At 57.2% G+C, this 24,724-nt stretch overlaps 7 protein-coding genes across 10 annotated transcripts; 4 read left to right on the forward strand and 3 right to left on the reverse strand.

Annotated features, from left to right (window-relative positions):
• The first annotated feature begins 296 nt into the window (after positions 1-296).
• SNT2 (putative PHD type zinc finger protein with BAH domain-containing protein) lies at positions 297-6,631 on the forward strand. The gene is made up of 6 exons (XM_047982029.1): positions 297-643; positions 799-1,450; positions 1,797-2,280; positions 2,448-4,266; positions 4,318-4,717; positions 4,771-6,631. Exons 1-6 carry the CDS (start codon positions 629-631, stop codon positions 6,231-6,233), a joined length of 4,833 nt encoding a protein of 1,610 aa, XP_047837990.1. The 5' UTR covers positions 297-628; the 3' UTR covers positions 6,234-6,631.
• Positions 6,632-7,032: 401 nt separating this feature from the next.
• ENV7 (Non-specific serine/threonine protein kinase) lies at positions 7,033-9,251 on the forward strand. The gene is made up of 2 exons (XM_047982030.1): positions 7,033-7,548; positions 7,624-9,251. Exons 1-2 carry the CDS (start codon positions 7,429-7,431, stop codon positions 8,824-8,826), a joined length of 1,323 nt encoding a protein of 440 aa, XP_047837991.1. The 5' UTR covers positions 7,033-7,428; the 3' UTR covers positions 8,827-9,251.
• On the reverse strand, positions 8,940-12,886 carry AMS1 (Alpha-mannosidase). Its single transcript, XM_047982031.1, has 3 exons — positions 12,433-12,886; positions 10,639-12,379; positions 8,940-10,582 (listed from the first exon to the last, which is right to left on the reverse strand). Exons 1-3 carry the CDS (start codon positions 12,576-12,578, stop codon positions 9,233-9,235), a joined length of 3,237 nt encoding a protein of 1,078 aa, XP_047837992.1. The 5' UTR covers positions 12,579-12,886; the 3' UTR covers positions 8,940-9,232.
• A 2,245-nt stretch (positions 12,887-15,131) lies between these two features.
• msh1 (MutS protein 1) lies at positions 15,132-18,378 on the forward strand. Its single transcript, XM_047982032.1, has 2 exons — positions 15,132-15,622; positions 15,674-18,378. Exons 1-2 carry the CDS (start codon positions 15,203-15,205, stop codon positions 18,218-18,220), a joined length of 2,967 nt encoding a protein of 988 aa, XP_047837993.1. The 5' UTR covers positions 15,132-15,202; the 3' UTR covers positions 18,221-18,378.
• Positions 17,948-19,886, reverse strand: RPP0 (ribosomal protein P0 (A0) (L10E)). Its single transcript, XM_047982033.1, has 4 exons — positions 19,618-19,886; positions 18,751-19,508; positions 18,462-18,694; positions 17,948-18,274 (listed from the first exon to the last, which is right to left on the reverse strand). Exons 1-3 carry the CDS (start codon positions 19,789-19,791, stop codon positions 18,688-18,690), a joined length of 939 nt encoding a protein of 312 aa, XP_047837994.1. The 5' UTR covers positions 19,792-19,886; the 3' UTR covers positions 17,948-18,274; positions 18,462-18,687.
• A 187-nt stretch (positions 19,887-20,073) lies between these two features.
• TRM82 (tRNA (guanine-N(7)-)-methyltransferase non-catalytic subunit trm82) lies at positions 20,074-22,120 on the forward strand. Its single transcript, XM_047982034.1, has 4 exons — positions 20,074-20,416; positions 20,489-20,726; positions 20,777-21,487; positions 21,542-22,120. The coding sequence occupies exons 1-4, from the start codon at positions 20,194-20,196 to the stop codon at positions 21,951-21,953; spliced, it is 1,584 nt and encodes a 527-aa protein (XP_047837995.1). The 5' UTR covers positions 20,074-20,193; the 3' UTR covers positions 21,954-22,120.
• Positions 22,058-24,544, reverse strand: YDJ1 (Type I HSP40 co-chaperone). Of its 4 annotated transcripts, none has more exons than XM_047982035.1 (4): positions 24,183-24,544; positions 23,848-24,012; positions 23,718-23,787; positions 22,058-23,665 (listed from the first exon to the last, which is right to left on the reverse strand). In XM_047982035.1, exons 2-4 carry the CDS (start codon positions 23,881-23,883, stop codon positions 22,830-22,832), a joined length of 942 nt encoding a protein of 313 aa, XP_047837996.1. In that variant the 5' UTR covers positions 23,884-24,012; positions 24,183-24,544; the 3' UTR covers positions 22,058-22,829. The 4 variants fall into 4 exon arrangements, with proteins under 4 accessions (XP_047837996.1, XP_047837999.1, XP_047837998.1 ...); XM_047982038.1 differs by having other exon boundaries at positions 22,058-22,792; positions 22,844-23,665; positions 23,848-24,544; XM_047982037.1 differs by having other exon boundaries at positions 22,058-22,792; positions 22,844-23,665; positions 23,718-24,544.
• Positions 24,545-24,724: the final 180 nt, after the last annotated feature.

The following is a 24,724-nucleotide window of genomic DNA, read 5'->3' on the forward strand; positions in this document are numbered from 1 at the left end:
GCCTCGCAAAAAACTTGGGTTGAGATCCGTCCCTCCTCAATGGTGTGAGACGGGCGGGCCTCCGTGGGGACAGAGGCAACACATGACGGCCGGGGGGGCGTCATGTATATATAAAGTAGCTTCTACTGCAGGCCTCTCCGCCGCACGCCGATTCACAGGTGCAATGCAGGGCTCTACGCTAGCAGGCACTGCCGAGGTACTTGTCGCGCTAGCGCCGCCCCACCCATGCTCCGGTACCAGCGTGGACGTGCCTTTCGAGCCAGGCCCCAGGGCCGTCACCTCGGGGGGCGCCAGGACGTTTCCTCGCTCTCCCGGCGCCTGGGAACCATGGCCTTCTCTGCCTCTTCTTCTACCTCTCTTTCAACCTCGCCCTCTTCCCACTCCATACCTCACCCTCGCGAGACGGGTCCGACGCCGGAATCTCTTCATTGTCTACCCCCGCGAGGTCTCGGTCGCATCGAGGATCCCATTTTCACCACTCGCACTCATCCATCTTTTTTTGGTGCTCGGCGCTGCCGCGCTCTCACTCACACGCTCCTTCTCACACGCGCGCTCGCATGACGGTCTGGGCATGCCTTCGCTTGCTGTCCGCCTCCAACCCACGATCGCGAAGTGAGCGGCTGGTGCCATGGCACAGCAAAATGTCAGCATTTCCTGTCTGCGTCATTGCACATCCCTCCGTATTGCTTCACGATTTCTTCTCCCATCCTACCCTTGCTCGTGCCTTGGCTCATTTGCCCGAACCGGCCATCTCATTCACACCCGCCTGCGGTCAACGCCTGCTAACGCTCCGCACAGGAAACCAAAGCCACAGACTCGGACGCACAACAACCAGGAGCGTCCGAGTCGCTGAGGGCTTCTGCTGGCTCGGATCCTGGATCCAAAGAAGGGGGCGCCGAAATGGCGGCGCCGTACGGCACTCGCTCTCGCAATAGGACGGGTAATGCCCGCATCAACTACGCAGAGGATAAGGACATTGAGATGGACAACTACGACTACTACCATTCCAAGACCAACCACGACGGCAGCGGCAAGAAGCTGTCGCGACAAAGCACGGCGGCTGCGAATGGCGACGGTCCCCTTCGCGGCAGCGGGTCGCGCAAGCTGGGCTTGGATGACGGCAAATCGGCTGGGTCGTCCCAGAATGGGTCCCGAGAACAGAGTTCGAGCAATGGCGGCGGCGGCGGCAGCACTGGTGCATTGCAGGCCGCGCAGGCATCAGTCGCATTGCAGCCCTCGTCGCGCAAGCGCAAGGCCACAGCAACGCAATTGGCGACTGCATCGACCATGTCATCACCAGCCGTCATGTCGACAAAACGCATCGGAAACACGATGCAAGTCACGGGCCCGCCACTGCGAGAAACCAACCTCATGACGTTTGAGCAGAGCAACGCCCGGCCGGAAAATGGGCGGATGAAAGCTGACGACGGGACGGTGCTGGAGCCAAATGGTGAGTCGTCGAAAGCCTGCTTACCCCCCCCCCCCCCCAGTCCAGTCCCAGTGGCTTGGCCGAGGGGACCCACCCACTTTTTTGGAGCCTGGGAGGGTCACCCACGATCCGCCCACGGCCAATTTCAGGCATGGCCATGGCATGCTGGCAAATTGGCGACGAGCTGGCGCTGCTGCGGCGTGTATCAAGCGGCGGGAGCTGCTGCGCGCGCGCTGAAATGCACACAGCTCTACCTCCAGCGCAGGGTCCTCGCGCCACACTTCCTCCGGGGCATGCGCATCGCCAGCCGTGACGACGACGACACGCCTATTGTTGCAGTACCTTGGCTGACGCTGCAACGCCGCAGACCATGTGTACCTCGTCTGCGAACCCCCCGGCGAGCCCTACTATTTGGGCCGCATTATGGAGTTCTTGCACGCCCAGAACGACACGTCCAGACCCGTGGACGCGGTACGCATCAACTGGTTCTACCGCCCCAAAGACATCGGGCGCAAGGCCGTAGACACGCGTCAGGTCTTTGCCACGATGCACTCCGACATTAGCCCGCTGACGGCGCTGCGCGGCAAGTGTCGCATAATGCACCGCGGCGAGATTGACAGCATGGACCAGTTCCGCAAAACGCCCGACAGCTTCTGGTACGAGAAGCTATACGATCGCTACATACAAAAGAACTACGACCTCATCCCAACCGCCAGCATCGTTAATGTCCCCGACAAGGTCAAGAAGGTGCTCGACGAGCGCTGGAAGTTCGTCTTGGTGGAGCAGGGTCGTGGTAAGGAGCTGACTAGCGCCGTCAAGCTCTGCAAGAGATGTAGCGGCTACTGTGCAAGGTACGTACCCTGCTGCCTACCCACCACCCACCCACCCACCTTCCCCACCAACCTGGACAACCTCATCTCAACGCCGCACCAACTACCTGGTCGCACGTGAGGCCGGCAAAGCCGATTTACACGTCACAACAACTTTTGTGCTAATGTATAACCCCATTTGTTTTCAGCAATGATTCTGTCGACTGCGCGGTATGTCACAATACATATCACATGAATTGCGTGCGGCCGCCGTTGCTCAAGAAGCCGTCGCGTGGGTTTGCATGGTCCTGTGCCGCCTGTAGCAGGGCCCAGGAGCGGAAACTTGAGGCCCGCAACACACCTAATGGCACCGACGCCAACGGTGACCCCGACGATGACGAGCTTCTTGACGATGACGATGAGGACGCTCAAGGCATCGAAACCGACCGCACTACCCCAGCAGACGAGGAGCACCACCATCAAGGTACCGCTGAGCAAATCTACCAAGCGAGCCTCTGGCCGTGGCGGTATCTGGGAATGCACTGCAAGCCGGAGGATGCGCTCGACTACGATGACCGCATATACCCTCGGGCGAGCACGCGCATTGGCCCGCGCCACCAGGCAAACGTCACACCATGGCCTGGCCGTCCCGTCGAGTATGTTAAGCCGCTAGAGATCAGGAGGGGACCAAGAGGCCCGAAGATCTCCAAAGAGGCCCTGGATGCCGAAAAAGTCCAGCGCGGCAAACGACCAAAGTGGGTCCAAGATCAACCTCCTGGCTACGTCGCTCGTGGCGAGGATCACGACGAGAACGACCCAAACGCTACCTCGACGCTCCTCTGGAAGCCCCCTTCTCATGATGAGATCAGTGATGGGGGGGTCAAAGACTATATGAAGGAGGCACAAGGCTTCGCAAAGAAGCTCGGCCTTCCGGAGCGCTCTACCAACCTCCAAGATATCGCGCTTGAGACTCTCTTCCAGCACAATTATGAGTCGTCGGCCGCTCTCAAGGATCTTCCGGACACAAAGCAGGATGTGTTCAAAGAACCTCTGTTGACCTCGGCTGAACAGAAAAAGTTTGAGGAAGGTGTGGCCAAGTACGGCTCAGAGCTTCATTTGGTCATGAAGCATGTGAAGACGATGACACCAGGGGAAGTTGTCCGCTACTACTATACGTGGAAGAAGACGGAGCGTGGTCAACAAGTATGGGGTACCTTTGCCGGCAGAAAGGGCAAGAAGCACGCTAGAAGGGCGGAAGAGGCAGCCAACAAACTCGCTGACGACGTGGCGGACCACGACGATGACTCTGCGTTCGACACAGCCAAGGCAGCGGAGAAGAAGCGGAGTTTCATCTGCCAATTTTGTTCTACGACTACGTCTCGCCAGTGGAGGCGGGCTCCAAACATCTCTTCCGGACTCGTCGGCGACAACGCAAATAAGGGAAACGGAAAAGACAAAGGCAATCAGTACGTTGTTGCCCTTTGTCGGCGATGCGCAGAACTATGGCGTCGATACGGCATCCGTTTTGAGGAGATGGAGGAGGTGGCCAAGAAAGTGGCTCAGTCTGGCGGAAGGGCCTGGAAGCGGAAACAAGATGAAGAGCTCTTGAAGGAACTCCAGGCTGCTCAAGAAATGGGTCTCATGACTCCAGATCGCGACGTTACGCCCATGAGCGGCTCCCTGAATTCTGTCCAGGAGCCTCCGAGGAAGAAGCTGAAGGGTGCGCCTGGTCCCGCCGACAAGGACCAAGACTCAGCATACTCCGACGGTGGCGGCGTTCCAAGCTCCGGTCTCTCTAAGAAGAAGGACAAGTACGTCGAGAGCACGCCTATTCCAGAGATGCCGAAGCCCCGTGTCCTGCCTTGTGCAGTCTGCGACCAAATGGAACCTCTAGGCGAGCAGCACATCTCGTGCCGCGAGTGTCGCTTGACTGTACATCGCAACTGCTACGGCATCATGGACAACCGCATGCAAGGCAAGTGGATCTGCGACATGTGTTCGAACGACAAGAACCCGCAGCTCTCAATTGTGAGTCCACCCCGTCATTTTTAATCATGACCGTCACTGACGTCAACCTAGCAATACAAATGCGTGCTTTGTCCGGTGGAGCATACCGAACAAGACTTCGTCGAACAGCCCAAACTCACTCATCACAAGAAGAAGATGTCAGAGAAAGACCGCGAACGTGAGAAGCTGGAGGTGCAGCAAGCGCGCAAGGCTGCCGAGTACTACCGCAAGCAGCAGGAAGACCTGAACCGCCCAGTAAACCCCCGAGAACCACTCAAACGTACGGCAGACAACAACTGGGTTCACGTAACTTGTGCGGTGTGGACTCCCGAGGTCAAGTTTGGAAATGCGAAGGCCCTCGAGCCGTCTGAAGGCATCCCGTCGATCCCGCGGTCCAGATACGACGAGGTGTGTCAGGCTTGCAACCAGCAGGGGGGCGCCTGTATCTCCTGCCATCAGTGCCGCGTGCCATGTAAGGTGCCCGTGTGACATATCATCGTTCAGACACTGACCACCTCCAACTAGATCATGTCGAATGTGCGCGGCAGCAAGGCCATCTACTTGGCTTTGATGTCAGCCCTGTCAAGGGGTCTCGTCGGGACCAGTTCAACGTTGTGACTCTGAATGGGGAGACGGGAACGATGTCGGCTGTCCTGTGGTGCAAGGACCACATTCCGACCAAGACGATTGCACACCACATGCACGAGATGGTGAGCGAATCTGGTCTGAATGCCTTACAGTTCTACGCCCAAAACTACAAGCAGGCGGACCTTACTTTGACGGGGACTGTCCGCAAGGCCAATCTCATGATGAATGCCGCCAAGGTCTCTGGAGTTCCAACCCAATCCAGCGGTCCCAGGAGACCGTCTGGTGCTGGCACGACTACAGCGATTGCAAATGGCACAGGGTTACATGCTCGAAACGGCGAGCCCACTGAAGCAGCGATGAACGCATTGCAACCTGGGGAGAAGGTTTGCATCACTTGTGGAATTGATGTGACGCCCAAATGGTGGCCAATCGACGACTCGCAGGAGCGGAAGCTCACAAACGGCCATCATGGCGTGATCGGCTCCGAGGCACGCAAGTTCGTGGACCAGCGCAAGTTCCAGTGTCATCAGTGCCGCAAGGCGCCTCGCACGAAACCCTGCGTGCCGCAGCACTCGCCGCCCGCGGCCGAGCCTCCTCGGCTCTCTCACGCGATGCCGCCTGCACCACCCACGGCGGTTCCCCCGTTGCGAAGCCCGCCCGCGGCCCCCTCCGATTACCGTCCGTTGCGGTCTGAGATACACTCACTACTGCATCACCCTGCTCTGAACGAACGGCCGCCGCCGCCTGTCCCCGTCGCGGCTGCCGTGCCGCAACACATCGACTCTCGACCTCCGGCTGTGACACATCCGTACGGCGCAGCGCCGCACCCACGGTCATACAATGAATGGAGTCACCTGCCTAGACGCCAACACGGCTCGCCGCCTCGGCATCTCAATGGAGGCCCTCCGCCGCTTCATGGAGGGGCTCCGGCGCCACCCCCGTTGTCGAACCTTACCTCTCTGCGACCCCCGGCAATGACTGCTCCTCCGCCAGTTGCTCCCCTTTCGGTGGGTCACCATCATGCACACGGGTCTCCCGTATATGGAAATGGCCTGCCCCCGTCACCTCGCCGACTGACTGGCCCGGCGCCGCCCGCCCCTTACGTTCCCCCGTACCATGCAGCGCCCAGTCACCCTCCTCCACCGCCGCAAACCAGATCGCCAAACCTCAGTAACGGCGTGCCGTCGTCGAGGTATGAATCATCCACTCACGGGATGCACCCGCATCCTCAACTCTCCCCATACCTGGGCTCTCACGGAAGTCCACCAATGCCAAGGACCGGTCCACCGCCGACTCTTGAGCCACCCGGATCTGCCGGTTCCATGGCCTCGAGGCCGCCGGAGAGCCGACCTGCCAGCGGGGCCAGCGCGAGCCCATCGCTGAGAAACTTGTTGTCATGAAGAGTTTGTTGTCTTTAAAGTAGCGGGGGTGTTCAGGGGCCAGCCTTCTCCTGCTAGACAGGGAGAGGAACATTTCAGGATGGAGTTTTGCATCTCACGGTTTGCGTTTCTCGATTTGGTTTCTGGAAGGAGTATGGGAGTTTCCATCATGGGTCCGTGTCGCTCGGCCTACGCTGGGCCCACCTAGGACACATCTTTGACGCCCCTAAACAAAGCGAAACACGAAGTCTATGTACAATAGAGGAATGGCGGTGAGCAAAAGAAGGAGTTGGGCGTTAGAGAGTTCTGGCGATGCGACCCCCGATCGGGGATGCGAAGTTAGTCGTGTTCGCCGTTGTCAATCCTAAGAGAAAAGACCTCTAGGGCATAGAGAGCTACTATATTCAAGTGAAGATGACTTGCATACTTTCAGTCGTAGAACCGAAGTTGACGCTGTCTACGAAAATCTGTATGGTCACCGGCATGGTGTGTCGTCGGATCGATGCAGATGCCATGCGCTGCCCCGGTTTTTAGACCCCTGCGATCCATCCATCTCCTGGCAAGGTGCGGGAGAGACCAAAACAGCAACTTGGAAGGACTGGCACACACACCCATCCACCCCACGGCCCGCAACCTTGCGCTGCTCAGGCGCCTGCTTTGGTTGGGAGGTGAGGTGTGACACTGCGGGTGCGATCCGGGCAGCTGCTGGAGTGGCTGGGCTGCCCGCCAGAGGCTGTGCGTCAGCTTGGAGGTGGCACCTACCTTACTACCTTTACTTCGTTCCTCGGGGCGCCGCCGCCGCCGCCGCCGTTGTGCACGCGCCGTATTAGCTCAGCAGTCTAACTAACGGACGCATCCCATCCCATCTCCAGTTACCCAGAGTCGGGTAACTGCGACCTGGTCCTTCGCGCACGTCTGACGAATAATCAGCCACGACATACCACCAATCGCGCCGGCACCGTGTGCCCCTGCGACGGACTTCGGGTCGACAACGCTGTTCATTGCTGCGTCGTATTGTACATCTGCCCTCGGCGGCTTTGTGTGCTTGCGACGAGGGCGACACGACCGGTTGTCAGCCGACCATTCGAGGAGCTTGTCCAGAAGCTCCATACACGACGCCACGTCGCTTGACCCATCGCTCTACCAGGCCCTTGATGCATTTCCAGCTCGCGAGCGGCAGAAACTGAACCAGATTTGCACTCTTTCCCGAGCGAAAATGGCACAGATATTCCTTGACCTCTTCTACTCCTTTGGGAACTGCCTCAATTGCTTCCCTGGGTCCCCGACCCTCAAGATCAACAGCCGCAGCTTCAAGATCCTGCGTCTGCTCGGCGAAGTACGCCCATGCCCCTGGAATCGTGGCCGTTTCCTGATGACATGTCTTGGTGCTAACGGGCGTTATTCCGTTCAGGGCGGCTTCTCATACGTCTATCTCGTCGAAGACACCTCGACCCATGAGCTTTTTGCGCTCAAGAAGATTCGATGTCCCTTTGGCGCAGAGTCAGTGCAGCAGGCCATGCGCGAGGTGGAAGCCTACCGCCTATTCGATCACATACCAACTATAATATCAGCAGTCGACCATGCCGTCGCCACTGAGCGCGGCGCAGACGAAGCCACCAAGACCGTCTACGTCCTGCTGCCGTACTACCGCCGGGGCAACCTGCAGGATATGATCAACGCCAACATGGTCAACCGAACCGCCTTCCCGGAGCGCCATCTCATGATGCTATTCCTCGGCGTCTGTAAAGCGCTGCGGGCCATGCACGAGTATCGGCCAGGGCCCGTTGAGAGGATGGAGATGGGCAACGAGGAGGACCATCCCGCCGACGGACCCAGCGGCGGCGACCGGAGGGGCGGCGGCGGGGCTGGTGGCAGCAAGATGGGCACGCGCGGAAAACGCACAGAAGAGGAGGAAGAGACAGAGCAGGAGCGCCCTCTGATGGAAAATGAGAACCAGATCAGCTCATCGGGTCCCGGCGGCAAGGTCCTGTCCTACGCGCATCGGGACATCAAGCCCGGCAACATCATGATTGACGACTCTGGATCCACACCCATCCTGATGGACCTCGGATCCGTCGCCCCGTCACCCGTCCCGGTGACGTCGCAGTCCCTGGCCCTGCAAATCCAGGACACGGCCGCCGAACACTCCACCATGCCGTATCGCGCACCAGAGCTCTTCGACGTGCGAACTGGAACCGTCATTGACACCAAGACGGACATATGGTCCCTCGGATGCACCCTCTACGCCTGTCTGGTCGGCAAGTCTCCCTTCGAAATGCGCTCTGACGAGACGGGGGGCACCCTCAGCCTCTGCGTCCTCGGCGGTGATTGGCGCTTTCCAGACGAGTCGCCCGGCGGCGCCAAACGTGTCAACAGTATCAGTCAGGCCAAAGCGAGGGCGGCCGTTGCAGCTGCAGCATCAGACGGTCCCCCAGACGGCCCCTCGGGAGGCGGTGGGAGCGGCAGCGTGTCCATCAGCGAACCGATTCGCGAAATTGTGCGGCGCTGCCTCAAGGTCGAGCCTGCGGAACGCCCCGATATCAACGAGCTCATCACCATGGTCGAACATGCCATTGACGAGCTACCTGATGGTGGTAGTTACGGGTCACCATAAGTGACGAGCGACTGTTGGGTCTTCCCTACTGTGCCGCGGATCCGTCCTGTGTATAGGCGCGAATCTTTCATGTTGTAACCTATTTCCTATTTCTAGCCGCTCTACTGGACTGTCTGGGCGCTGGTATTGTATCTGAGGCAACGGCGTTCACAGGGTGCGCTTTCCTTTGCAGCTTTCGAGCTGAGGAAGGGCGATGCGAGGTCTTCAGGAGGCCCTAATGGTACTCTCTGCGACTATTGAACCCTTCCGTACTAAAGCATGAGAAGAGCGCGAAGCGAAATGATTGTAGGCATACAAAATTTCATGGATTGGCTTCTGCAAAACCCGCGCCGCACTAAAAGGCTCGGGGTGAACTGATTCTCGGGAATCAACAACATGCTTGCGAAACACAGGCGTCACCGTTATCCTAAAGCTGAATCTTGTACGTGGCCACTTCGAATGGCCGGAGCCTAATATCGAAGTCTCCCCCGGTGTGCCTGACCTCCTCCAGCTCGTCCTCGAGCAGGTTGACCTTTGTCACTCGCTTGACGTTGAACTCCGTCCTGACGGTTGTCCGGCTATGGCCGCCGAGGGACTCGTATAGGCGCAGGATCACGCTCTGCCCCTTGTTCACGCGGAGGCCCTCGCGCCTGCTGACGTCCTCGTCGTCGTGGCCGCGCTTTACCGTGTCGAGAAACACAGAGTCGGACCTGTCGTGACTAACGAGCCTGACTGGTGCGCCAGTGAGGCCCTCCACGGTTGCCTTGGAGGCAGAGAGCGGCTTCAGCGGATTGTTGAAGGCGTAGGCCGCCTTGACTGTGGCCGATGACAGGGAGCCATGATGAGGGAAAATGGCCCACTGGATGGAGTGGTGACCCATATCCGCGTTCCCGTCTGGGGACTTGGGAGACCTGAGCAGAGAGAGGCGCATCATCTTGCCAGCCGTAGCGAATCCGTATTTGCTGTCGTTGAGAATGGACACGCCGTAGTTGTGCTCCGACAAGTCGGCAAACCTGTGGCAGCAGACCTCGAACTTGGCCATGTCCCAGCTGGTGTTGTAGTGCGTGGGTCGCTTGGTAATGCTATACGCGGTCTCGTACGAAGCTTCGGTGTTGACAATGTCGACGGGGAACTCGACCTTGAGGAACTTGGAGTTTTCGTGCCAGTCGACCTCGACCGAGCAGTTGACCTGTGATGGCTGGCCCTTGATCGCAGCCGAGAGGCTTATGTACGATTTCAGTGAGCTCTCCTCGCTGATCTTGATGTCGGTGACCAAGGTGACCCTATGCGGCTTGTTCTCGTGAACTCTGGTTTCGCCATACTGCAGGTCCCGCTTCGTGCTGAGGTGGTACACCTCGACGTCCCAAGCCTCCCAGTAGAGAGGGATGTCATCGAAAATGACAAACTTGTTCGCCGCTCCTCCCCTATCGACGACTTCGCGGTCATTGACGCGATCAAAGAGGGACGTTATGGTACCCTGCTTTATGGTGACACGCAGGTTGTCATTCTCTAGGACAAATTCGTCGTGATTCTCAGTCACGGTCACGGCGGGCTTGTCCTCCTGAATCTTGAAGGTGCGTAGGGGCAACAGTGGACCGTCGCCGCAAGCGATGCCGACTTCCGTCTCGCTGACTTCAACAATCTCTTTGCGATGCCAAGGCAGTGTGTTGATGACGACCGTTTCGGATAAGGCCGCTGTGCGCACTTCAGAAGCATTGTGAGTCTCATAGAGCTCCTTGAGAAGCTTCTTCCCGGTTGCAAAAACCTCTGCATAGAGCTGTGGAACATCAGTATCAACGTTCGGGTATGAGATATCAGAAAAGCGCCAAATACCTTATCCGAGTCATCATAACACATCTCAATGGAGCTACCTGGTAGGCAGTCATGGAATTGACACAGTAGGACAGCCTCCCACATGCCGTCGATTTTCTCGGTGGGATACTTGTAGGACTTGTTCCTGATGGATGCGAAGGTGGCCAGCTGTTCGATGCCGCGAAGCATGGCCTCAGCCTTGCGGTTGAAGAGCTTGTTGTTCGCCTGCGTAGTGTAGGTTCCTCTGTGCAGCTCGAAGTACAGCTCGCCGTACCACGTTGGAAGTTCCTTGACCTTTGGCGTCAGGCGGTCAAAGAAATCGTCCACGGTGAGTCCGAGCTTGAGCTTCGGGATGCCGCCGATGGTGTTGCTGATGCCGGCGCAGCGGCGCAGCTTCTCGAAGTGTTGCCAAGTTGGGCCGCCGCCGCCGTCACCTTTGCCAAAGACAAGAAGCGACGAGTCATCGACGCGTAATGTCTTGTGCTGGGAGATACTTCTCTTAAGATCTCCAAAATTGGCGTCGGACGTGTATGTCTCCGACGGCGGCATGTGGCAGATGACCTGGCTGCCATCAGGGCTCACCCACATGAACGTGGTATGTGGGAAATTGTTGATGTTGTTCCAGCTAAGCTTCTGAGTCATGAAGCGGTCCATGCCCGCCAGGCGGCAAAGCTGTGGCAACTGGCTCGAGTATCCAAATGTATCCGGCAGCCAGAAGGTACGGCAACGAGACCCAAATTCGGCCTCGAAAAATCGCTGGCCGTACAAGAACTGACGGACAAGGGACTCGCCGCTGGGCATGTTGGTATCATGCTCAACCCAGCTGCCGCCGATTGGGTGGAACTGGCCCTCGGCCACCTTCTTACGTACGCGGTCAAAGGCGCGCGGGTAGATTTGCTTGAGCCACTTGAACTGCTGTGCCTGGGAGCAGGCAAAGTGCGCCTCGGGATAGCGATCCATCAAGTCGCACTGGCTCGACCAGGAGCGGCACACCTTGCGCTTCGTCTCTGCCCATGGCCACAACCAGCACGTGTCAATGTGGCAGTGGCCGATACCAAACACGACTGGCTCTTTGCCGACCTGATACACCCGATGGGAATCAACGTCGGGCCCGATGATGTCCTGGGCGAGTTTCCGGCACTTGAGTATGGATTCCTGATTATTCACCTGGAAGGTGTCGATGATCTTCATGGCGACTGTCAGAGCCTGATTCTGCTCCGCCGAATTCTCGGGCAGCTCGCGGGCAGCATCGCCCAGCTCCCACATGTCGAAGTGAAGCATACGAGCAGGCACGTTGACAGCAGCTATGTCGGCGGTGCTGAGGCCGAAGTACTTGTTGGGGTCCGGTGGAGCGTTTGTGTCCTTGCCATTCGGCGCACATCCAAACATACCATTGCAAGCCATCTCGATATAGATGATGTGCTCCTTGCCGTCTCGGAAACTCTGGGGAATGATCCACTCAATGCGGTCGCCGCCGCCGGTGAGGCCCTGCAGCGGCATGCCATCCTCGGACCAGACGAGACCCTCGTTGTTGGCGTCCCACTCGAAAACCACCAACTCTTCGTCAATGATGGCGTCGGGAACCTTTAGATGGACCCGGAACCAGTGGGTGGTCCATGACGGCCCAAAGGCGACACCCGTATGAGTCTCCTTGAAATCATGCGTTACGGCTTCGTCGAAGCTAGGGCGGTCCTGGCCAGGGGCGCTCCAGACGTAGAGCTTCACATGGGGCTTGCCGGAGAACCTGCCATTGTACAGATTTCTGCGAGATGAGTTAGTCAGAGCACGCGGCCAGTATGCAGTCCAGGCACGTACGCGAGCAAATTGACCTTGCGATACTGCTCCGACCTGTAAAGCAGCTCGATGCGGTTCTTCAGGATGCTCGTCTTGGGCACCCCGACCGGCTCGTTGACAAGCACGGGATAGGAGCCCTGGCCCCTCAATTCTCCACCACCACCCATATTGCACGAATTCAGGCTTGCCCTTGAGGTATAGGCACTGAGAACCCGGCTTCGGGACGTTGATTATCTGGCGATGGAGGACGTCTTTTGGTTCAACCAGAAAGTGGGAGGCGCTTGGGGATGAAAGCAGATACGATCCGGAACGCTCGTATGGCCGGCGGTTCAGCAGGTGAAGAGTGCGCGGTCCTTGCGATTGCACAAGGGTGATATGTAGGTATGCCGGTCTTCAAGGAATGAGTAGGGTTGTAGAGGCTGCCGTTGCAGTGCAGGTCCGGAGCTGCACGGTTGGTCACGGGTGAGACCTAGATGTTGGACGGAAGGATGACGAGCGGGGAGAATGAGGGGGGGCTATTATATGAGGCGCTGGTCGGGGAGCTGTGGCAGGTGGGTGGATGGTGCTGGGGGGGCCGCTCGCTGGGGACGAGAGCTTGCGGCCCGGGCAGTTTGGACACTGGACCAGGAATCGCTGACTGAGCAACGTAGGTACTAAGGTGCATTGGCAGAGCAGCCAAGCATCCATGGATGACCGGGCCGCAGGTGCCGCAGCGCCTCACGAGTGAATTCCGCGCGTTATCGAGGTGCAAACGTAACCAGCATTCCCGTGCGACAGCGCTGAGACGCTGCCAAGCTCTTCGTACTACTGAACCTGTAAGGTACTCTACGTAATGGTGCGGAGAAATTCCAGGTCGCCCCCTAGTTAGTGCATTTGGAGTGGTCGGGCAGCCGGGTTTTTGCAGGCAAAGGAATTACCACTTAAACTGATGCAGCCAGCATGTTAGTAACTACTGAAGCTACAGTACGGACAAGGTATCTAAGCTAATAAGGTACCCCGCAGGCCGCTTGCCGGCCCTGACTGGGGCGGATCTGGAGCGGGCGGGGGGCCTTCACCAGCAGTCGGGCCACCCGCACGGTACTAAGTTAGTACTTCCAGGTAGAACATTGCTAGCGACCCCACTGTTTCTCCAGGCTTCGTACTAATGTTGTGCAAGTCGTGCCAGGGCGGCCGGGTCGGCCGGGTCGGTGGCACATGAGACGTCTTCAACCAGATTGCCTCGGCCGCTGGGGCATTGCTGGTCGGCTGACGACGGCAAACAAATAGTCACAAAACTCACGATGAACGAGGGCTGACAGGGTTCACGCATGAGGCACATGAACAACAGGCGGGTCCCAGAGGCTGGTGGAGGGCTACCGTACTACCGGCAACCGGCAGCGCAGACGGGAGGGGAGTGCGGGGCGCCGTCGGGGAAGTTGACAACCAACGCTGACTTCGAGAGACCACTGGCGACAAATGATGGGCGAACCGACCCCTGCGTGCCCTGCCTCCCGTCTTCATGCAGGTTGACCGGTTGGATGGTGTTTCGACAGTGGGGGCGAGTGCCTCACGGTGCAGTCACTGGTCCGGTTGCGCACATGGTAGGTACTAGGTAGGGTCCGTGGACGGATCTCGGCGTGGGTACATGTAGGTAGGCGGATAGTGGCCTCGCTACACCTGCCCTGCCGCCGTCCTCCAGGTACAGGATACTGTACAGTATATACCGTACAGTACCTAGGTATGTAGAGCCTGCGTTCGAGGAGCATGCGGCCGGCCCAAAGGCGAAGGCGGGATGCATCGTGCATACGAGAAGTTTGTTCAAAGGCTGCGTAGCCTGTGTCGCTACAAGAAAGACGGAACCGTCTGACCGCAGGCAGGGAGGGTCATGAACAGCACGCAGTACCAGGATGGCATCTTTACTACGACGAGGCACCTTCCTAAAGGATTTAAAAACAGAGTTTTGAGACGCTTTGTTCTGCAGATGGATTTTGAGGTAGGCACCTACCTACCTAGTCTGGCTGCCTCGACACGCCGAATTTCGTGCAGTACTTAAGCCGATGGCTCTCCGAGTTACGTAGGGCACGGGCGGTAGCTTTGCGTGGCACCTGCACTTCTCATGCCGCTTCTTCATGCACATCGTGGCTACGCCGCATGACGTCCTGTTGCACTTGACATTACTACCACTGCTCTGGACGTATCTATCCTCTTAGTCTGCCGGGTATCCACAACATCTCACGCGACCGTTTGGGGCGCGTAATGAGACTCAGGCCCCAAGTGAGAGACCAAGACGTTGCAAGCCATTCCTTTTCACGGAGCGCCGCTCGGCTGTGTCGCACGGGTTGGACTGTAAATCGGGTCCTGGGTGTCGGTGTTGTGGCTTTTAGCTCTTTGACTCGCCCCCATTCGCAATACGTACTACCAAAAATTGCAACAATTCCCGTCTTTGGGCGATCATGGAGGTGCTTTGGTCCGGAGAATGCCCCACGTAAACAACAGCTGGCTTCTGGGGGTGTTTAGTACTCAGATTGCCAGGTATTTAGTAAGTTAATTATTCGCAAGCAGGGGCTGAACGATCATGATCGTTCTGCAGGGGGGCTTTCTATTCGGCCCACGACCCATATGTGCGTGTTGACTTGCTACTCCGAGTGGCAGGGGACTGGTGGGTCCAAGGGCGGTACCTGCCTTCAATCGCCTGCCAGGCTGAACTACGCGTGCCTGCAGCGTCTAACTCAGCCAAGGCCGCCAAAACCTGCCCGCGTTCGCCAGCAACCACATTCACTCTGCACCTTGCAGCATCATCTGAGCGTCGTCCATGTTCCGGCTGCGCTGTCTCCCGAGCCAGCGTGTGATTCAATTCCGTGCGAACCCCACGGCGACGATCAGCCGCGCCCCCCTACTGGTCGGCCCTGGACTCCAAGATGTCCCTCTTTTGCCGGCATCAAGCAGACGGCAGCTGAGAGGGAAGAAGACAAAGACGACAGTCAAGCTATCGGAGCTGCCTCAAGGAGCAATCCGCCTTGAGACGGCGCAGTCGCACGAGGACGACCATGGCCCGGCCTATCCAACCGTAGTGCTCCAAGCGCGGCGCAACATGCAAAAATTCGCCAATTGTGTGCTGCTCACCCGCGTCGGCGGCTTCTACGAGCTGTACTTTGAGCATGCCGAGGAGCTTGCGCCTCTTCTGAACCTCAAGCTTGCCTCCAAGAAGACGAGTGCCGGACCCGTGTCCATGGTAAGTTGACAGCTGTACATGGTCGTGCAACTCATCTAACCATATCCCCAGGCGGGCTTCCCATTCTTCCAACTGGAGCGGTATCTCAAGGTGCTCGTCCAGGACCTCAGCCGCTATGTGGCCATAGCCGAGGAGTTCCCCAACGATGCGGCCGACAGGGTCAAATCGGGCGGGTTGATGCATGATCGAAGGGTAGCCCGAATCATTACTCCAGGCACACTGATAGATGAGAATTTCATCGATCCTTACTCCAGCAACTATGTAATGGCAATCTACGTCTGCCAACATCTAACAAAGCCTGCAAGCCAGTCTTCAGACAAAGACCATCGTGACGTTGTCGCATCTTCGGGGGCCTGCGCCACCCCCCTCGGCGTCGCATGGCTAGATCTCTCTACTGGCCAATTCTTCACGCAGTCGTCAGATCTGGCTTCACTATCCTCAATTCTATCAAGAATTTCTCCTCGCGAAGTCGTTCTTGACCAAGATTTTGAGTCTCACAAGGACCACGATATCTTCTCGGTCTTGGCCGAAGACCGACACCTTGTCACGTATTCCCCTCAGGGTGAACTGCAAGATATATCCGATTGGACTCCGTTACTTGAGGCGGAAATGTCGGAAACTGTGAGGCGCACTTTTACCGAGGAGGAAGTCTTTGCGGGCACGCTGGTGCTCAACTACGTCAAAGACCGGCTGCAGGGCATGGCGATGAAGCTCCAGCCACCGTTGCGGCACGACAGCATGCAAATCATGAACATTGATAAGAACAGCTTGCGCGCCTTAGAGGTGAAGCAGACGCTCCGTGACGGCTTCTTTCGCGGTAGCCTCCTCCACGCGATCCGGCGAACTGTTACAAAGAGTGGAGCTCGTCTTCTCAACGAGTGGCTTAGCTCACCGTCCACATCTCTCGAAGTCATCAACAAGAGGCAGGATCTGGTGGCTCGATTCATCGCTGACGATGAACTCCGCGATACGGCGGTCGTACTTTTGCGGAAAAGTCACGACTCTCAGCGACTCGTTCAAAAGTTTACCCTCGGAAGAGGCGACGCGGACGACTTGCTGGCCTTAGCCAGCACTATCCGCGCCACCGAGGATATGGTGGATTTGCTTAAGCAAGCAGTTGCAGTACCTATGGAAGAACCAGAAGAGGATTGCATTGATGCCCTGATTTCTCGGATCGATCTTCAGAAACCCTCAAAGCTCGCCCAGCGAATAAGAGACGCCATCGATGAGGAGGGCATAGTCTACCAACACGAGGTCGAGGATTCTGAGGCCAGTCAGATCATGGCTCTCGCACAGGACATTGTGTCCTCCGAGGGTTCGCATCATGATGCTTCGTCGCTGCCCAAAGGAAAGAAGAGACGTCCCGCCACTATAAGGGAGTACTACGCTGAGGACAACGACGCTTGGATCATGAAACCGGCCGCGAGTACCACATTGAAGAAGTTACATTCCGAGCTTTCTTCGTTGATGGGTGAAAGGGACACTCTAGGGGAGACTCTGCGTGAAAGTCTCGGAGCCTCAAGCCTCACCCTCAAATGGACACCTGGTCTGGGCCATATTGCCCACATTAAGGGCAAGGATACGAGAAGCCTCACGAACATCAAAACGCTGTCCTCCAGTCGTTCCACGCGCTCTTTTCACCTTCCCGAGTGGACAGCGCTTGGACAGCGCCTCGACCAGGCTCGGTTTCAAATCAGGCGCGAGGAGCAGCGTGTACTGCAGTCGCTACGCGAGCAGGTGGTCCTCAACCTTGTGAAGTTACGACGAAACGCGGCCGTGTTAGATGAGCTCGACATCGCCACGTCCTTCGCAAAGCTTGCTGAGGAGCAGAACCTGGTTCGACCACGACTCAACAACTCAACATGCCATACCGTCATCGGAGGGCGACATCCCACAGTAGAGGGTGGTTTGCTCGAGCAGGGACGCACCTTTGTTCGAAACGACTGCGTGGTCGGCTCGGCCAATCGCGGATTCATATGGCTCATAACAGGCCCAAACATGGCAGGCAAGAGTACCTTTCTACGCCAAAACGCCCTGATCACGATACTCGCACAAATAGGCTGCTACGTGCCCGCGTCTTATGCCGAACTGGGGATTGTCGACGCCATCTTCAGCCGAGTTGGGTCAGCGGACAATCTGTATCGTGACCAGAGCACCTTCATGGTTGAGATGCTGGAGACTGCGCATATTCTTAAACAGGCTACCTCACGATCATTTGTCATTATGGATGAGATCGGCCGAGGCACTACGCCTGAAGACGGAACGGCCGTCTCGTTTGCCTGCCTGCACCATCTTGCTACCGTCAACCAATGCAGGACGCTCTTTGCGACGCACTTCCACGAAGTCGCCGACCTGGCTGCCGCAAACGGACTGTGCAAGCCAAATCACGGTGCTGTGCACACATATTGTACAGGTGTGGAGGAAGACGGTTCGGGTGGATTTGTCTACGTGCACAGGCTACGGAAAGGGGTCAATAGGCAAAGCCATGCGCTCAAGGTTGCCAGACTGGCTGGATTGCCCCAACGGGCTATCGACATGGCTGAGAAGGTCCTGAGCAAGAACAGCTTCGCGAATCATGTAGCACAGACACATCACTGAGAGGCATGAGTACGGTCTTGGGATGCAAGAATATTTGCGAGACGCGTCTGGGACCTTCTTGCAAGTTAGCTATGATATCCTCAAAATGGTAGAGGCGAGATGAGAGAGATAGCAACGTTGATTCGTTCATACAGTGTTGATGTACGTGTCCACAGGAGAATTCAGGGTTAAAAAGCTCTTGAATACAAATAATATAATCATGAAAATGCCATGAAAGGAAAAGTAAAATGTCAAAACTAACCTTTAAGGTGGGCAAAGAGGTGTTCGTGTCGTCGAGGTAAATATCACATCACAATCGGTAGTCGGTAATCTCCGAAGGCATAGCTTTCATCAATTCTCGTGCCATGCGACCGCTGCGGTGGTCAAATCGACGTGCAGCCGATCTATGTACCTGTTTCCGATCCATTTGTCGTGAACCCAGCCGAAAAGTTGAAAGCCCGCCCAACTCCATCATGATGCAAAGGCATTTAGTCGCTGCAGCATCAGTTAGCATCGTACGTAAAGCAAGGACCTGAAGAAAGGAGACATACAAGAGACCGCCGAAGCCTTCGTCCTCCTCCTCGGACTCCTCCTTCGCCTCCTCAGCAGGCTTAGCAGCGTCACCGCCAGTGGCGGCGGCAGCAGCGACGGGAGCAGCCGAGGCGTAGGCATCGGGGTTGGCGATGCGGTCCTTGAGCTCCTCAATCTCGGGCCAGCTGTACTCGGTCTCGATGGCGACGGCCAGGACGTTCTTGTACGAGTTGACGACGGAGTGCATGACGGAGGGCAGGGTGGGGAAGTTGAGGGCCAGCGAGATGGTGGCAATGGTGGTGATGGCCGTGGACAGGACACCAAGGAGCTGCTCCTCGCCGATGTCGAGGATCTCGGCGGGGAAGGTCTGGCCCTGGTCGTAGACCTGCGCAATACCCATACCGTAGGTGAAGGGCGAGATGTTGAGCATGTTGAGCAGGGTGGCCTCGGAGGGGCCGACCTTGGTGCCAGCAGAGACGAGCTTCAGGTCGGTGGTGATTTCAATGGTACCACGGGCGATCTTGGTCGGGACCTGGAGGGCCTGGAAGAAGGAAGTCTTGCCAGGCTCCATGCCGGTGTTGCCAGCCGGAACCCACACGTCGACGGGGGCCAGGGCACCAGCACGAGCGGGAGCGGCGACACGGTTGGACAGGACGAGGTCGCGGACCTCCTTAAGGTCCTTGTTGGTGAAAACGAAGCCGACATTGCCCTTGACGTGAGGCAGGAGCTTCTCGTACTCGGGGGTGTCCAGGACGAAGGTCTTGAGGGCACGGCGAACCTGCGCGTAGGAGAAAAAAGTATTGTCAGCGTGATTGAATTTTTAAAACCGAGCGACAAGCAGATCGTGTGCTCGCTCGTTGCGGGCGAAATAATGGATCAGCCCGTACCATGGTGTTCTTGCCCATCAGGACAACGCCCTTGCCACGGAGGGCGTGGCGGATCTCGTGCATCTGCTGCGACGAGACATTGTCGATTTCGACGATGAAGATGGACTTGTACTCCTCCAACAAGCCCTTGAGCTTGTCGAAGTAGCCAGCCTTGTTCGCAGACTTGCCCCCCATATCTTCTTATTTATGAAGGCAGGATGTTTAAGGGCAAGGGATCGGGGGTGTATTTCGTGGGTATATTTCGCGTGACGTGAGGTTGTCGCGAAATGTTGCGGGAGGCCGAAATTTCGGATTTTTGGCGCTCGCGCGGCGTAAAATGTGTGTTGCAGTAAACCGCTGCCGCTTAGGGCTTGAATTGGCTAAGCCCATCTCGGCATGGTGGGGATTGTGGATCCCCATTCTGAACACCACCTGAGGTACATCCAAGATGTATCTTTTTTTTTCTGCGCCGCTTCTGGTGAGCCTTGCTTGAGTGAGAGCTTCGGTTTCAGCCATTCGTCGTTACGAATTGGGTAAATTTCATCGTAACAGCTTTTGACATCGACATTGAAAAGACATTCGATTACGTCTGACACTATGAAGATACCGTATAATTGCGTGCACGCGCGAGGCGATGTACTTTTCGCTGCTCGAGGCGGCAGCATCCATACTCTCAGCCTCCTCGACGGAAGCTACATCTCAACATGGCAACACCCAGACGTGGCAAAAGTCGCGGATGCAATGAAGGAGATTTCCGATGCTCAGAAAGTGAGTGAGGCAGAGGGCTCGGGGGAACACGAGGCCCAGGGCACCGATGAGAGTGAGCCGCCAGCGAAGAGGCAGAAGCGTGAGGGAGATGAGGGCGCTGGCGCTGATGACGCTCCGGCGGAAGGCGCTTCTGTGAATGCTAGCGATGCTCCGAAGGAACGCAAGAAGAAGAAACGCCAGCCTGGGAAAGGGGAAACAGCCGGGAGAAAACATCAAGTGGCGCGAGTGCCCGATCGACCCGTCATCACGCTTCTCACCAGCACCACCGACGGTCAACACATATTGGCCGTGTCCGGACACGACAAGGTCATATGGGTATTCAAGCACGATGGGCAAGGAGGACTGTCATTGCTCAATCAAAGGTTGTTAAGCGAACCAGTGATGCATCATTCCGAGACTGACACCTCATTAGGACAATGCCCAAGCGGCCGTGCGCGATTGCCATTGCGGCCGACGAGCAAATCATCTGCGCCGACAAGTTTGGCGATGTCTATGCTCTTCCACTTATCATGACTGAACGGTCATCATCCGTGACGGGTGCAAGCGCGGCGTCTACTCCGGCACCGGCACAGAAGCCGAGCGGACTCGCGGCCAACACATTCACGGTGCATTCGCAGCGCAACCTGGAGGCTCTTGAGAACCAGAGGAAGCAGTTGGAGCTCCAACGGCAAAAGGCCATCGAGAAGGCCGACGGAAAGGAAGAAGGTCCCGACTTTGATTTGACGCTGCTGCTGGGGCACGTCTCCATGCTCACGTCGCTAGTCCTGGCGGAAAGCGATGGCAGGAGATACATCATAACGAGCGACCGAGACGAGCATATCAGAGTGTCTCGCTACATGCCTCAGGCTCATGTTATCGAGGGCTTCTGCCTAGGTCACAAGGAGTTCGTCAGCGAAGTCGCAATCCCTGCCGCGCGAGGCGACATCCTGATTTCAGGAGGTGGCGACGAAGAGCTCTTCGCGTGGGATTGGAAGGAAGGGAAACTCTTGTCCAAGACCAGCGTGCTTTCAATCGCTCAGGAGATTGCCCCTGACACATCAAAGGTGGCTGTGACGGGCATTTGCTCTCTGAACTACCCGTCTGAGGCAGGCGACCTGACCTACATCTTGGCCATTTGCGAGCAGTAAGCCTTGGCAACTTCAAGGGATACAGTCGTTAAAGCTGACATGGTTTATAGGATCAAAGCAATTTTCTCCTGGCAACTTACTCCAGACAACATCCTCAACCGCCCAGGAGTCATCCAGCTGCCTGCAAATCCCTTGCAGCTAGCCGTAGCTGCTCCCGATGCCGACGGCAACGCGTTACCAAAGATCATCGTTGCTGCGGACCCAGGGCACACATCTGGGGTCAAAAGCCTGCAAATGTTCGCACTCACCATGAGCGAGGATCGGCTGGCCGTGGCCAAGGAGCTGCCTCTCCATGACGAACAACCGGAGAGCGGTGTTGTAGAGGCGTCAGAGAAGGAGATCCATAATCTTTTGTATACGATTGAGAATCTGAGGAAGCAATCTGGCGGAACGGGCGGTGAGGCTGGCGAAGACGAACCTGAAGCAGAGGTCGACGCGGGTGTGCCTGCGACAGACAGTTAGATACACGCGCAAGCGACCCCCAGCCCCGGGAGTAATTGGGCGTCCTATGTGCTATGATGTAGATTCATGCATGCCGTACTCATCACAGGGCGTCAGATTATCATCGCCAAGTAAATCATCATGTTCATACGTCTAGGACTGCGACACAACAAACTCATCGAATCCTCTATATCCTCTAAACGCCAACCAACCCAAGAAATATGCTTGAAGCCCTCATCTTCGAGACGCAAGTCAGCAGAAGCCAAGTGTGGCTTCGCCTTTAACCCCGTCTCAGCTCCTCGCTGCCCTGAAATATGAAAGATATGACCCAAGTCGTCGCTTGTGGTATTAGCGAGGTCATTCCTTTACTGAACGCACCGCGGACGGCCTAGTCGCCATCTGCGCCACCTCTCACCTGCCAGGCGAGGCACGCAGGGAGGGGTTTCAGGCCCCTTATGGCTGGCTACCGCAGCCTTCAAGGCGCTACACGCCCTCGCCCCACCAATGCACTTTTGTTTCGAAACACACACTGCAGGAGGTTTACTGGGAAGCACACTGCACGCGCTCGGCGCCAGGATGGCCGTCCTCGTCCTCGTCCTCACCCATGCCGGGGCTGCCAAAGACCCGGTTCTGGGTCTGTGAATCCATATCCTCGAGATCGGCAGGCTCCGTCATGGCGTCCGACGGCGGGATGTTCTGAAGGGGCGGTGACGGCAAAAGCTTCCGCAGAGCCTCGAAAGCAGCGGGGTCCTCAGTCCAGTTCTTTTCGGGGAACTTGACGTTGAAGTGGATGTACATGTTGCCGAAGTCGTGGTGACGGGGAGTGGGCATGCCTTGGCCGCGAACCATTTTGACAGCATCTGCGTAAAGTCAGTGAGTGCGCCTCGCTGCTAGACGTCAATACCACATACCTTGTGCTATGGCCTCACCAGGAAGGATATCGATGCTAAGCCACCGGTCGTCGAGATGCTCAATGAAGATGGTTCCACCAGCCAAGGCCGTCACCAGCTCGATTTCACACTTGTAAAGAAGGTCGTCGTCCTTTCGGGTGAATCGAGGGTGCGGCTTCTGCTCGATCTCGAAAACGACGTCACCGGCCTGGACGCCCGGGGCCTGGTCACCCTCACCGCGGAACTCGACCTTGGTGCCGCTGCGAACACCCTTGTCGACGTGAACATGTAGGACCTTCCTGTCGACAACTGTCTTCTTGCCATGGCACTGCTTGCAGCGATCCTTCTCCTTGATGATCTCGCCCTCGCCGTTGCAGTCGGGGCATACGGTCTGGAAGCGCTGAATCATGGGACCCATCTGGCGCATCATCGTCTTCATGCCATGGCCATCGCAGCCGGGGCACCGCTTGACGGAGCCTTCCTTGCCACCAACGCCTTCGCACTTTGGGCAGATGATAGAGCGCTGCAGGGCCAGCTTGGAGATCTTGCCACGGTAGATATCTTCCAAGGAAACCTTGTGAGTGTGGTGAATGGTCCGTGCCTTGGGAGGGCCGCGGTTGTTCATGCCGCCGAACATGCCACCCATGCCTCCGAAGCCACCGCCGCCGAAGAACTGCGCGAACAGGTCCTCGGCGGCCATGCCACCGCCGCCAGCGCCTCCCTCGAGGCCGGCCTCGCCGTATTGGTCGTAAATTTGTCGCTTCTGGGGATCAGAAAGGATCTCATACGCGTGGGAAACCTCTTTGAACTTTTCCTCGGCGCCGGGGTTGTGTGCGTTTTTGTCTGCGATGTGACTTAGTAAAGCCCCAGGCCACAGCCGAGTATGACAACCTACCGGGGTGGTACTTGAGGGCGTTCATCTTGTACGCCTTCTTCAACTCCTGCTCGGTGGCTTCAGGAGCGACCTTGCGTTTTTGTTAACGTTGTCTCCATGTGAACATAACCGGGGGCCGAGGCAAGCATACCCCCAGGGTCTCATAGAACTTGGTTTCTTTGACCATGATGTCTGAGTTTGCGAACGACTAGCAGAAGGCAGTAACACTTCAGTCCTCGCTGCAATCGGCGCCAAGAGCGTAACGGGGTCGAGACGAGTGGTGGTGTCGGCGCAGAAGTTTGGGAAGTATTCGTTGCTGTTATGATGGGATTAGTCAGGCTGGGAGGAAGAGAGCAGGGAGGCGGAGATGTCAGGGCGGGCCGAAGGAAGCTTCCAGGCGATGCAGGCGACAGAGAGAAGATTCCTTATTCCTGCTGGCGCGTGGGTGCTCCGGTGGCAAGGAGAGCACGGGACTGTGCATCGTACCTGTTTGGTGAACAAATTCGTTCGTCGGGACGCAAGAACCAACTCTATCGTCGGGGAGACAAAAGAGCAGCGGGGCGACGATGAGAAATTTGCGAACTGGGATGCGCTGGTGCGATATTCTTCCCGACTCTTTTGTACGAGGCCTGTCGGTAAAATGCGCGCTTCGCGTTGGCTCTGGCAAATTCTGGCCCAGGTGAGAGAGAGGGGAGGGGACTGCGTTCAAGTTGAACTCTGCGTCGTCGGAAACAAGAGGCTGGCGCTGTGTCGGAGAGCGGGCGTTCCTGGGAGAGTTAAAAACCGGAGGGCAGGTTACAGGGGTCGCCCCAAGGCTGGAGGCGCCTCATGGAAGTGTATCGAAGAATGTCGACTCTGTGGCGGTGCACATAATGCACGACATGTACATCGCCTACGGCGGACGGCTTGCGCTCGCTAAAACAGGGCCGCGGCTTAGAATACCAAACTAGTCTCGCCCATTCACTGTTGGCATATGTTGGCCCTTGATGCATTTCAATTTTCCGAGACTGTAGAATTCGTGTTGCACG

Source organism: Purpureocillium takamizusanense, chromosome 1, assembly GCF_022605165.1.
Source record: "Purpureocillium takamizusanense chromosome 1, complete sequence".
In the NCBI taxonomy this organism is placed as follows: Eukaryota; Fungi; Ascomycota; class Sordariomycetes; order Hypocreales; family Ophiocordycipitaceae; genus Purpureocillium; species Purpureocillium takamizusanense.

Excerpts from the sequence above, each read along its gene's own strand:
- msh1 (XM_047982032.1), top strand. The coding sequence starts at position 15,203 with ATGTTCCGGCTGCGCTGTCTCCCGAGCCAGCGTGTGATTCAATTCCGT. Across the intron at positions 15,623-15,673 it reads GTGCCGGACCCGTGTCCATG|GCGGGCTTCCCATTCTTCCA; the intron begins GTAAGTTGACAG and ends CCATATCCCCAG.
- RPP0 (XM_047982033.1), bottom strand. The coding sequence starts at position 19,791 with ATGGGGGGCAAGTCTGCGAACAAGGCTGGCTACTTCGACAAGCTCAAG. Across the intron at positions 19,509-19,617 it reads TGATGGGCAAGAACACCATG|GTTCGCCGTGCCCTCAAGAC; the intron begins GTACGGGCTGAT and ends TCCTACGCGCAG.
- AMS1 (XM_047982031.1), bottom strand. The coding sequence starts at position 12,578 with ATGGGTGGTGGTGGAGAATTGAGGGGCCAGGGCTCCTATCCCGTGCTT. Across the intron at positions 12,380-12,432 it reads CGCAAGGTCAATTTGCTCGC|AAATCTGTACAATGGCAGGT; the intron begins GTACGTGCCTGG and ends CTCATCTCGCAG. Across the intron at positions 10,583-10,638 it reads GTTATGATGACTCGGATAAG|CTCTATGCAGAGGTTTTTGC; the intron begins GTATTTGGCGCT and ends GATGTTCCACAG.
- SNT2 (XM_047982029.1), top strand. Across the intron at positions 1,451-1,796 it reads GACGGTGCTGGAGCCAAATG|ACCATGTGTACCTCGTCTGC; the intron begins GTGAGTCGTCGA and ends GCAACGCCGCAG. Across the intron at positions 2,281-2,447 it reads TGTAGCGGCTACTGTGCAAG|CAATGATTCTGTCGACTGCG; the intron begins GTACGTACCCTG and ends ATTTGTTTTCAG.
- YDJ1 (XM_047982038.1), bottom strand. The coding sequence starts at position 23,883 with ATGGTCAAAGAAACCAAGTTCTATGAGACCCTGGGG. Across the intron at positions 23,788-23,847 it reads AGTTCTATGAGACCCTGGGG|GTCGCTCCTGAAGCCACCGA; the intron begins GTATGCTTGCCT and ends CAAAAACGCAAG. Across the intron at positions 22,793-22,843 it reads TGGTGAGGCCATAGCACAAG|ATGCTGTCAAAATGGTTCGC; the intron begins GTATGTGGTATT and ends GACTTTACGCAG.
- ENV7 (XM_047982030.1), top strand. The coding sequence starts at position 7,429 with ATGGCACAGATATTCCTTGACCTCTTCTACTCCTTTGGGAACTGCCTC. Across the intron at positions 7,549-7,623 it reads TCCTGCGTCTGCTCGGCGAA|GGCGGCTTCTCATACGTCTA; the intron begins GTACGCCCATGC and ends TATTCCGTTCAG.
- TRM82 (XM_047982034.1), top strand. The coding sequence starts at position 20,194 with ATGAAGATACCGTATAATTGCGTGCACGCGCGAGGCGATGTACTTTTC. Across the intron at positions 20,727-20,776 it reads CTGTCATTGCTCAATCAAAG|GACAATGCCCAAGCGGCCGT; the intron begins GTTGTTAAGCGA and ends ACACCTCATTAG. Across the intron at positions 21,488-21,541 it reads ATCTTGGCCATTTGCGAGCA|GATCAAAGCAATTTTCTCCT; the intron begins GTAAGCCTTGGC and ends CATGGTTTATAG.